Genomic DNA, 12,344 nt, shown 5'->3' with positions numbered 1-12,344 from the left:
AAGCAGCAAAGGCATTGCGCAGAATTATCAAGAACTTCCACCAACAGGAAAACTCATCCGATGCTATACAGGTCACTAGCAGCACAGATGATGTTCCAGCAGCACTCCACGCAATGATCAGATGGGTTATGGTGGGGCCAACAGAAACACTAGAAACTGAAAAACGAACCACTCACGTTAACAGAGAAGTACTCACTGTTAGTCAGATGCTATTGGGTGGATTCAAATCTGACAAGCAAGTGAACTATAGGCCCAAAACTGATTCTGCGACCTTCCGATCAACCAAATCACAAGAAACTCCACAGTCTCTAGGATTAGCCTTGGCAGTTCACCATGACACAAGAAACAAGAAACTCCTGGAAAGTCTCTGCTCTCAAGGTTACTGTGTCTCGTACAGTCGTGTTATGCACCTCGAAACAGCCCTAGCAAATGCCATTGTGGAAAACACCCTGAAGTTCCAAGGACTTTATGTTCCTCCATTTTTGAAGAAGGGAACTTTTGTGTTTTTTGCAGCTGATAACACAGACTTTGCTGAAGACAGCGTGGATGGCAAAGGGACAACCCATGGAACAATCATTGCTGTTTATCAAAAACGTGACACTCAAGGAAAAACATTGGCGCCACAACTGAGCATAGCTGACACTACCAGTTTGTCAGTGACCCCGTACCAGGTTCCTATGCTTCATTGTGACAAGCCGGTGCCGAAAACCATAAAGAGAACAGACACATTCCACATCAGCAAGGATGGTATATCACCAGCGTATCACCTTACACATCTAGGATGGTTGGTTGCTTCTATGATCACCAGAATGCAGAAATCAAACAGCACATATATACCTGGTTGGGCAGGATACCACTCATTGCTGTCGGGTAGTCACAGTTTGACACAAGTCGGAGTCTTACCCCTTCTACCTGAAGTAGCACACGAGTGGTCGACTCTTCTGACCGTCATCTCTCAGACAACTCAGCTAAAGAACTTAGTTGTTGGTACAAGCCACCCTACAGTCATTTCCTGGGATATGGCCCTCTATGAAAAGGTGATAAGGCTGCTGGATGCAAGGCCAGACCTGAAAGGTACCGTTGTACCTCGGCTTGGCGAGCTGCATGTGGTCATGGCTGCTTTGAGAGCCCTGGGTACTTCCATTGAGAACTCAGGTATTGATGACGCGTGGATAGAGGCCGACCTCTACGGACCTTCAACAACAAGGCAGATCCTGAGATGTTCGCATTACAAACGCACTCTCCGTGCTCATATTTATTCATATATAGCACTTTATGAAATGGCGCTGGACCTGTTCTTCAAAGATTATCCACAGTTGAAAGCCATTTGCTCAGATATGTCAGAAGAAATAGACGAGGCATGTTCAGAAAAGGACAAGTTCACCAAAGCCACAAGTGTGAAAGAAGCCAACACAAAACTGTTGAATGTCATCACTACAGCTGATGTTGTGAACATATTCAAGACTTGGGAAACAGAACAATCCAAAAAAGCCATGTTCAAGTCCTTGATGAATTACCTGCATCGAGTGGAGACAATTCTGTTCTTTGTGGAAGCTTCTCGGGACGCAGATCTCAAACTCCACCTCGAATCTGGTGAGGCACTCAGCAAGCTATTTTTCTCCATGGATCGTATCAAATACAAACGTCTTTGGCCGCGATACATAGCAGATATGTATGACCTGAGGAAGACGCATCCGGCCACATACAGGGAACTCGAGAATGGAAATATCTCAGTAACGAAATCTAGCATCCCCTTTGTATCAATCGGTGCAGACCACGCTTGTGAACAGGAAAACAGAGCAATGAAGGTTCATTCTGGACTTCCAGGCATCTCCAATAATGCCAATGCAAGGCAGAGATTCTTTATGGCCTCTCCAGAATTGTCACGGCTGACCAGAGAATTCAAAGATCAGTTCGACACCAAAACAGACAAAGTGACAGAACACCACGAACTTAGTCCGAGGGCAGTGAATCTGAACAATACAGCGGTTGAAAAGATCAAGGCTGCTATCATGAGTCATGGCAATCCATTTACCACAGAAGGAAATAGCATATACAACTTGATCACACATGCCTATGTCCCAGAGGAGCACACGTCACAAATCCTGAATATCGACAACATTGGTCAACACTTGTACGAAGAGTATGTTGACGAAAGAATCAACGGAACAGTCACAATCCAGTCCAGTACCAAGTGAAGGACAATACCAAGATCCAACACATCACCATGAAGCGGTTCTTGTCACACGATCAGACAAAGTCAGATTTGGCAGAATATCTGGCTGAGAAAACGTTGGAGTACAACAGAGATGCCTCCAAGCTGATAATTATATGTGCAGCAGGAAAGGCCAAGAGTAACAAAGGCGTGCATTTTGAAGACAATAATCATGAGGAGGCAGACACTCTGATGATTCACCAAGCAGTGCTGGCAACTCGCCGCAATCCCAACGCAGAACAGCTTACCTTCTTCTCTCCTGATACGGATGTCCTGGTCTTGGTCATGGCTAACTATGATGTTCTGCTCAAAAACACTGCTGTCTCCCTTGTGTCGGGCCTTGTGCAAGTACAACCAATCTGGAACAATCTTGGCGTCGAAAAGGCCAAGGCATTGCCAGCATTCCACACATTCACAGGAGCAGACAATACTGGACGGTTTTCGCGAATAGGCAAAACAACATGGTTTGAAGCTTTCGTCAGAGCCGATAGTGACGTGATACAGGCCATGAGAATGCTCGGTGATGCTGCAGATGTGACCGCAGATCAGATGTCCAACTTGGCAAGATTTGTATGTGCAGTGTACGTACCAAAGGGAATATGTATCAATAGCATTCCGGAGTTGCGCTGGTACCTCTTCTGTAAACACATGACTGAAAGTCACAAGTTACCTCCAACGCTAGGGGCTCTAAATCAGCATGTTGATCGTGTACATCTTCAGGCAAGGGTATGGGCTCAGGCTACTATCGCACATCAAGTGTTCCTGGATCCACAGCAACATGGCTACTTCAAGGACAACAATGGGGAATTGAAACCACTAATGACAGATGTACCACCAGCACCAAAAGCAATACTTGAGATGGTCAGATGTCAGTGCAAAGGAGACTGCTCATCGAGACGGTGTTCGTGCCGTGCCAATGACTTGGCATGCACAGACTTGTGTTTGTGCAGCTCCGAATGTGAAAACGACCATGACTGTCAACCTGTTCTCTGCTCTGACGACAGTGATGAGGACATTTGAAAACCTATGAGGACAAAATGTTGATGAATGTTGACAAAGATAAAATTTCATCTATGGGAAATATTCTATGTTCAAATAAAAGTAATTATTACATGTATAATTATGGATTGTATAGCCTCATCTCTATATACTTACCTCTTGAATACATAAATCACCTGTTTAGGATATATGAGGGATGTGGTTTCATAATTATGATCCGTGTGCCACAATGTAGCGAAACATCACTCAATGTGGTATACATATTCAGAAAAAAACATGTTTCCTGAAAGTGGCCATCTTGAAAATCCGCTGTAGGCTGCCACCTGGTATCCCAGGGTAGGTGTAGATTATTTTAGATGGCTTCATGTGATTCCTCATCCCCAAAAATGTGGGTATAGGTGTTGGAATCAGCACTCTAGGTGGTTCGGATGTTGAGATATCGCGAAAAATAGGTTTCCGATGGTGGCCATTTTGAAAATCCAATATGGCCGCCAAAGAAAAATTTGCGCAAATGGAAACATGGTTTTTCGGATTCCTGGTGCTATCAGCTTTCCAAAAATGTATAGTTTTGCTAATCTCCACAAAAAAAGAACGAAATTACATAACAAACCTGACTATAAGCTACTTTTGTAAGGCTCGTGCTTTCTGACTCTCTCACAAATTTATCTCAACACTAATTCACCATCTGATTTCACTTTTCATAGCCACTAAGATGGTTTAAAACTCGATTGCAAAGAACGGGAAGAAAATTGGATGAAAATTGGCGTTTTGACAAAAATGCATTTTGAATGAAATGAAAGTGGCGAAGGCCTGTAAAATAAAGTCCATTCAGACTCCCTCACGGCTTTATTGAAACTCTAATTCACCAACCTCATTTCATTTTTCATAGTCGCTAAGATGGTTTAAGACTCGGTTTCAGTAAAAGGTAAGAAAAATCGGACGAATATTGGCATTTTCTTGGCAAAAATGCATTCTAATAACCTTTTTGAATGTATCTGGTTGGACGCGATGTTGGGCTGGGGAAAGAGGAAAGAGGAAGGGAGAGGAGAGTGAGAGGAGGAAGAGGAGAGTGAGAGGATGGAGAGGTGGAGGGGAGTGAGGGGTGGAGAGGAGTGAGGGGGTGGAGAGGAGTGAGGGGTGGAGAGGAGTGAGGGGTGGAGAGGAGTGAGGGGTGGAGAGGAGTGAGGGGTGGAGAGGAGTGAGGGGTGGAGAGGAGTGAGGGGTGGAGAGGAGTGAGGGGTGGAGAGGAGTGAGGGGTGGAGAGGAGTGAGGGGTGGAGAGGAGTGAGGGGTGGAGAGGAGTAAGGGGGTGGAGAGGAGTGAGGGGTGGAGAGGAGTGAGGAGTGGAAAGGAGTGAGGGGTGGAGAGGAGTGAGGGGTGGAGAGGAGTGAGTGGGTGGAGAGGAGTGAGGGGTGGAGAGGACTGAGGGGTGGAGACGAGAGATGAGGTAGGGTTGTGTTCCCTATGAGGGAATTGGTTATTCATTATTACTTAGTAAAAGTATAGTGACTGAAAACTGAAGTTAGGGATTGAACCATAGTCCAATTATATTTTTTCATATTCCAGGGATATATATAAAGAGTTTATTTAAGGCGAGTTAACTCTTTTCCAACAATTATATGAAGCCCCCTTTTCCAATGTATTAAACAATACTTTGAAAATCTTTGCATGTAATATCATATATTTGTGTGTTAACTATGGAATCCAATATTTATTAATAACGTTTGGTTTTATTAACGATATTTAATTTGTAAAGTGAACTGTATTCGAGTCTTTCAAGTTTAAAAAATGAACAACAGAAGTAAGTCAGTCAAGGTAGGTTCTCGCCCCTCACTCTCTCTCAAGTCAAGGTGGAAGTGTCACTCTCCCCCCTCTCCCACGCCTCTCTCCCTTCTCCCGCTCTCTCCAGTGTGTGATCCTCTCCCTCGCTCCTCTGTGTGCGATCCTCTCCCTCTCTTCCCTGCGCATCGTGTGTGATGAAACACGTGTTAAACTGGTGAAACGTATTAAACTGGTGAAACACGTCTTCAACATGAAAGGCAATCAAACTGGTCCCTGCTTGTACTGTTGATATTCACGGCTTGGAAAATCAATCTATGCATGTTTGTGTAATTCTCACAATTACAAAGGGGTCCCATGACTTATGATACGGGTGTTTTATGCAGATGACATATTGACACCTGTCTTGGGTTTCTGCCATGATAATGGGACAGATCTTGGTTCAAGTATGGTGAGGTACCAAACTTCTTAGTTGAGGCAAGGTATGAAGAGTCTGCATTATATCCCCTGAATATCTGAGCATCGTTGCAGGAGAGTGATTGATACACTTCAGTTTTCAGTGATACATACACAAGGCAAAGTCAAAATTAATAAGACACACACCATCCAAAAAGTCTGTGCCATTGCTTATTCAAAATTGCATCAAACGTTGTGGTGGTACGAAATGATATGTTGCATAATCTCACATGAGCTATTATGTATCTGCAGATGCTATGACACGCCATTTAGCTGTGGAATGGGGACCAGATGCCGTGAGGGTGAACAGCTTGGCTCCTGGACCCATAGAGGAAACAGAAGGAATGCGGCGTCTCGGTAAAAACATATCCCACCCCCCCCCCCACCCCCACCCAAACCACCTCGACTGTTAACTGCCATTTATTCCTCACATGATGAACTGATAAATGCAACTAGGAACAAGAAAGAGCAATCAGAGATTGCAGACCCTCGCCAGGATGTGTTTTTAGTGGTTATGGCTTTTGTGTTAGTTAAAACAAATATGGCGGCCGAACCACGTGACCGATGACGTCAACATTATCTTTTGTCTCCACCAATTTATCCCAAGATGACGTTCAAAAAATTTCATCTTGATCGGATGAAGTTTTGTACTTGTCGAATTATGACGTCATAATGGAGGCACCTGTGACAAAATCATTAACATGTTTTATTCCCGATGGAGAGTTTTTTTACAATGAGCCATGTCTCAATTTCTTCTATTAAGCGCTTTTGGAGATATAGACGTGCAAACTTTTTCGGTTTTTCCAAGATGGCGCCCGTACCACGTGACCTATGACGTCATACTGATCATTAAAAAATTCTTCAGGTGGAGGATGTGTACCTATGGTGAAAATTTGCTGTCGATCACACAAACCGTTACAGAGAAAATCATATTTATTCTGTGCGGACAAACGGACAGACAGACGAAAAATCACTCATAGGGCGACACTTGGCAAAAGAGAGCAATGTAGAATGGCACTCGGTATGGCATCCTTTTGACCTCAAAAATAATTGGTGGTTGAATTCAGTGACCTGAAATGCAAATCGTCTTCAAATTTAAGTTAATCGGATGAAAATTGACTTTTATAAATTTGGCCTATGTTGACCTCAAAATAGTTGGTGGTTGGTTTCAGTAAGGTGATATGAAAATCCTTTTCAGATTTCAAGTCAATCAGATGAAAATTGATGATTTTAGAAATTTGAAAAAAGTGGTTGACCTTTTGGCCTATGCTGATCTCAAAAATAGTTAGTGGTTAAATTCAGTTAGCTGATGTGAAAATCCTATTCAAATTTCAAGTCAATCGGATGAAAATTGAGGATTTTAGAAATTTGAAAAAAAGGGGTTCACCTTTGGCCTATGTTGACCTTTTGACCTATTGACCTCAAAAACAAAGGGATGCAGAAAGAGCTGGCAGGCCACGCCCCCTTCCCCCCCAACGGACATGATTGGCCTTGAGGAGCATGAGGCGATTTTCAAGGAGCTTGGGACGGAGGGACGTCGGAGGGACGTCGGCGAGAAGCTTCTCGGGATCTAGAGAGAGAGGGAAGAGTCGTTTGGCTGCTCGGGATCGAACAACAAGGCTTTGCCATCTTTGGGTGCTTTTGGCTTCGAGCAGGTTGCTGGCCATTTTTGGGGTGGTGGACTTTTGGCTTTTGCAAAGGAGGGGAGCACGGACAGACAGCTCGGTTGAGGAGCAGGAAATTACTTCGCAGCGGAAAGGAGCCTAGGAGCGCGAAGCAGAGTCCGTGTATGAGGAGAAGGGAAGGCGGGTCGTGCTCGCCTCGTCCCTCGTCACTGAGCGCTTTTTGGCGCGTGGCGTTCTACGCGTCGCCATCTTCCCGCCTGTGGTTTCAAGCATCATCACTGCCAACCTCCTAAAATGACCACTTGCACACCGATAAGTACCGGCCGGCCAAAAGGGAACAGTTTATTGTCCCCTGTCGCACCGCGGAGCGAAAGGGGGACTATGGTTTTCCCCTCCGTCCGTGCGTACGTGCGTAAGCGAAGGACCGAATTCTAATTTGGTGTGTGGGTGCAACCCACGTCAAAACCCAAGATGGCCGCCGCCATGTATGTCTGAACCTTGTGAGTGGAATATCTTGAAAAATAAGCGAAGTACCAACTTCTAATCTGGTGTGTGGGTGTACCTAGGCATAAGGAAGAACGGTATTGAAAATTGGGTCGCCACGTCAAAATCCAAGATGGCCGCCACCATATATATATATGTCTGAACCTTGTGAGCGAAATATCTTGAAAAATAAACGAACTACTAACTTCTAATCTGGTGTCTGGGTGTATCTACGCATAAGGAAGAACGCTATTGAAAATTGGGTCGCCACGTCAAAATCCAAGATCGCTGGCGCCATGTATGTCTGAACCTTGTGAGCGGAATATCTTGAAAAATAAGCGAAGTACCAACTTCTAATCTGGTGTGTGGGTGTATCTATGCATAAGGGAGAACGCTATTGAAAATTGGGTCGCCACGTCAAAATCCAAGATGGCTGCCTTGCGTCTTCCACTTTGTCAACTCACATCACTTCACCGACGGGGGACCTAGGCATAACGCTTGTTTTTATTTCATTTTCCCCCTGTGTTCATATTTGTGTCAGTATGAGGAAACGTCTCGGTTAGGAAATTAATTTACCTCAGTTTTTATTTTGACATTTTCATTCCGTGCTTTTATTTTTATTAAATCATTATTGTTGTATTTTCATTTGTCGTGTTTCTTTGTTTGTGGTTTCGGTTTACGTGTGCTTCGTGTCTCTTCTTTCTGCGTGCGTGCCGTAACCGCCATATATTCGACTGCTCGCCTCAAGGGTTAAAGCAGTTCGGCTATTCGTCACCAGTGATCTTGATCGCCAGAGAAACGACAATACCTTGCTTTGGAGCAAGCCGCGAATGTCTCTGCATGAGTAAGCGCTCAAAATTTATGTTTCACTCACCTTACTCACATCATCGAATGTCTGATCTTCATACCTAAGAATCGCTGTATACATTGCTTTTGTAGGTACTATAGTTTTCAAGGAGCTTGAAGCGATTTTGTGCATTATATGATTTTCCACGATGGCCTCTCACGGACTAATTAAAGAACTCGTATGTAATCGAAATATGTCTTCTGATTTGAGGATTGAAACTGGTGGACTAAATTATCTGCAGAATCTGGAGTGAACTCTGAAAAAGTTAAGAAAAGTAGTGATTCTTATAACTAAGTGTATTTATGTAAGCAAGGCTGATTCTCTCATTCTGCTCTGTCATTTTAATTCATACCTCCATAGGATTGGGTGTCATTCTACTGGGACCTGTGATACTTGTGATTAATATTTGAAGTCTTTCGTTTTTAAAAAAAAACTGTCTTTTGTACAGGATTTTGTATATATACTGTACACTGTCAAAGGTGTCCATGGGTGGGTTCAGTTACAAAGCAGCTAGCCAGCCGTTTCTTAACAACGGTCTTGAATTGAGTGCTTGCCTCTTTGCAAGCCCTCTACGAGAAATTTGGTAACTGAACACACCCCAGATTCATCACATGGCGACGACGATAAATATCCATACCATGACTTATTTTGGAATGAGGGAGGGGAGGAAGAGGGGAACGGATGGAGTGTGAGGCTGGAGGGAGGGAGGGATAGGAGGCTGGAGGGAGGGATGAGAGTCTGGAGGGAGGGGTGCGAGTCTGGAGTGAGGGGTGTGAGTCTGGAGTGAGGGATGTGAGTCTGGAGTGAGGGGTGCGAGTCTGGAGGGAGGGGTGCGAGTCTGGAGGGAGTGGTGCGAGTCTGGAGGGAGGGGTGCGAGTCTGGAGGGAGGGGTGCGAGTCTGGAGGGAGGGGTGCGAGTCTGGAGGGAGGGGTGCGAGTCTGGAGGGAGGGGTGCGAGTCTGGAGTGAGGGGTGCGAGTCTGGAGTGAGGGGTGCGAGTCTGGAGGGAGGGGTGCGAGTCTGGAGGGAGGGGTGCGAGTCTGGAGGGAGGGGTGCGAGTGTGGAGGGAGGGGTGCGAGTCTGGAGGGAGGGGTGCGAGTCTGGAGGGAGGGGTGCGAGTCTGGAGGGAGGGGTGCGAGTCTGGAGGGAGGGGTGTGAGTCTGGAAGGAGGGGTGTGAGTGGAGGGAGGGGTGTGAGTCTGGAAGGAGGGGTGTGAGTCTGGAAGGAGGGGTGTGAGTCTGGAAGGAGGGGTGTGAGTCTGGAAGGAGGGGTGTGAGTCTGGAAGGAGGGGTGTGAGTCTGGAGGGAGGGGTGTGAGTCTGGAGGGAGGGGTGTGAGTCTGGAGGGAGGGGTGTGAGTCTGGAGGGAGGGGTGTGAGTCTGGAGGGAGGGGGTGAGTCTAGAAGGAGGGGACCTTTTATGGCTTCATGTCCTTTTTCTTCCAGGAGGATCCTGGGCACGATCTGCAGGGCTATTCCAGAAGTTGCCGCTAGGCCGAGCTGGCAGCAAGCTGGACGTGGCTCATGCAGCATTGTTCTTGGCCAGCCCTGCCGCTGATTACATCACTGGAATCACACTTCTTGTAGATGGTGGTTCATGGCTTACCACACCCAATGCCTTCCCTGACATTCTACCAAGTGCCAAGCTGTAATTGGGACCACCGCTTGAACAATGTCCAATGTACTCATCAGGTACAGTTCTTGCAACGTGAACCAATAAATTCGATTGAAATCCAACTTCTGATGGAGAAAAGAGCCTGATAGAGGCCACAGGACTTCCAATTCTTTAATAACTTAGCTTTGAGGGTTAGAGTTTTAAAAATTCAACTTTCTCGAACCTGTAAAACGGTTAATAAGAGATTCTTTTATGCACTCGGTCACTTCTTTTTTTTTTTTCCTAACAATCTTAATGTGATTGATTTATTCACCACTATTCTGGATGCCAACAACAAGGTCGCCCAAGCGGTATCATGGATGCCTGTTGTCGTCTCTCTCTTCCACCAACTACAACCCACCCACTAGCTGGGGCTGGAAGCATAGTCTGGTATGCACACTTGTTTGTAAGCTAGCTAGCCGGGTTCGAATCCTGGCCCAGGTATATAAACTGTCATGCTGGTGCTTCGCATCCAGGGTGAGACGTCAATACAGAAGATGTTAAACTGGGTGTCCTGTCCGTCACTGCCAGCATTAGTTGGTGGACATTAAAGGTCCCACGGTGTCCTATGTGATGTACAAAAGAGCACGCACAGCTGTAAGGACGAAGGACGGGAACAGTGGTGAGTTTGAGGTGAAGGTGGGAGTGCATCAGGGGTCGGTACTAAGTCCACTACTATTTGTAGCTGTGATGGAGGTGGAGGTGCTGGCTCAGAACGTAAAGGAGGGTTTACCGTGGGAGTTGTTGTATGCAGATGATCTGGTGTTGATTGCGGAAAGTATGGATGGACTGAAGGAGAAGATGAACAAGTGGAAGGAATGTATGGAGACAAAAGGTCTGAAGGTGAATATCGGAAAGACGAAGGTGATGGCAAGTGGTAAAGCATGTGGTGAGGTGGAAAGAACTGGGAAGTGGCCCTGTGCTGTGTGTAGGAAGGGTGTCGGAGTGAACTCTATTCAATGAACAATGTGCGCTGAGTGGGTTCATCAAAAATGTAGTGGTCTAAGAGGGTCATTAACCAGTGTGGCAGCTACATTCAAATGTAATGTGTGCACAAAGGGAGCTGCAGATGGAGGAAATGTTGAGTTGGATCTTGGAGATGGCGTGAAGTTGGAAGGTGTGAAAACATTTTGCTACCTCGGAGACATGCTGAATGGAGAAGGTGGATCAGACTCGGCAACGGTTACTAGAGTGAGATGTGCATGGAAGAAGTTTCGGGAACTGGGTGGCGTGCTTATGAGGAGAGTGTCGCTGAAGCTGAAGGGAAAGGTGTATGCTGCATGTGTGAGAAGTGTTATGATTTATGGGAGCGAGACATGTGTAATGAACGTAGAGCAGCAACGAAGGTTGGAAAGGGTGGAAATGCGAATGGTTCGATGGATGTGTGGAGTATCGTTGAGAGAGAGGAAGACAAATGATGAATTGCGAAAGATGATGGGAATAGAGCCTGTGATTGATGCTGTGAAGAGAAACAGTTTGAGATGTGTCATGTGTGTCATGTGTGTCAGTTTGAGGTCATGTGTTGAGGAAGGATGAAAGTGACTGGTTGAGAAGAGTGATGGAAATGAATGTAGAAGGAAGTAGAGGACGGGGAAGACCGAGAAAGACTTGGCTAAAGATGGTGGAAGAAGAAATGCGGGCAAGGGGGTTAACAAGGAGAGATGCAGAAAATAGGGCAAAATGGAGAAGATTGTCATGGGGACCGCAAGGCTAACCCCCGCTCTAGCAGGGAAAATGGCCTTTAAAATGCATGTTGTTGTTGTTGTTGTTGGTGTCCTATGTGATGAGTAGGCGAGTTATCCACAGCATATGAACAAATTAAAAATGCGTGCTCTAACTTTCAGAGGGCACTGCATCAGTTGCACATCCACACCTCCAGAAAATGATATGCATCCCATAGCCATGTTCCTCATGTGAAAGAAGGAGAAGAACCACAACTCACTTCAATTCCAATGTGCTCAGCTCATACATATTGATTTTGAGTTAATGCTCAAATAAATTATTACTCATCTTCAGTCCAGACTTTCCAAATGCCTCCTTGCATGGACTCCCCTCGTCCCTCCTAAATCTCCCGCTTTCTCTCCACCACACCACAACAACCCGATTGTCTGCATACAACATCCTCCCCATACTACCTTTCATGCTTACTAGCTCCATCACCATGATAAACACGAGTGGGCTGTGAGAGCTTCCCTGCCTACAACCGATGCTCACAATGAACTCCTCCGACATCCCAGGACCGATCAAAACTCTTCCCTTCATTCCCTTGTACATCCCTTCTACCAGCCTAGC

At 45.8% G+C, this 12,344-nt stretch overlaps 1 protein-coding gene across 5 annotated transcripts in view; it reads left to right on the top strand.

Annotated features, from left to right (window-relative positions):
- Positions 1-10,373, top strand: part of DECR2 (2,4-dienoyl-CoA reductase 2) — a 44,807-nt gene extending 34,434 nt beyond the window's left edge. For all 5 annotated transcript variants that reach the window (XM_078780568.1, XM_078780563.1, XM_068122986.2 and 2 more), the window contains exons 8-9: positions 5,701-5,805; positions 9,845-10,373. In XM_078780568.1, coding sequence (XP_078636694.1) covers positions 5,701-5,805; positions 9,845-10,050 — 311 coding nt within the window. In that variant the 3' untranslated portion in view covers positions 10,051-10,373. The remainder of the gene's footprint in view (positions 1-5,700; positions 5,806-9,844) is intronic.
- Positions 10,374-12,344: the final 1,971 nt, after the last annotated feature.

Source organism: Myxine glutinosa, chromosome 1 (assembly GCF_964187855.1).
Source record: "Myxine glutinosa chromosome 1, kmMyxGlut1.1, whole genome shotgun sequence".
NCBI lineage: Eukaryota > Metazoa > Chordata > Myxini > Myxiniformes > Myxinidae > Myxine > Myxine glutinosa.
The sequence above is the reverse complement of the archived record's forward strand: the minus strand, read 5'-3'. Positions and strand labels throughout refer to the sequence as shown.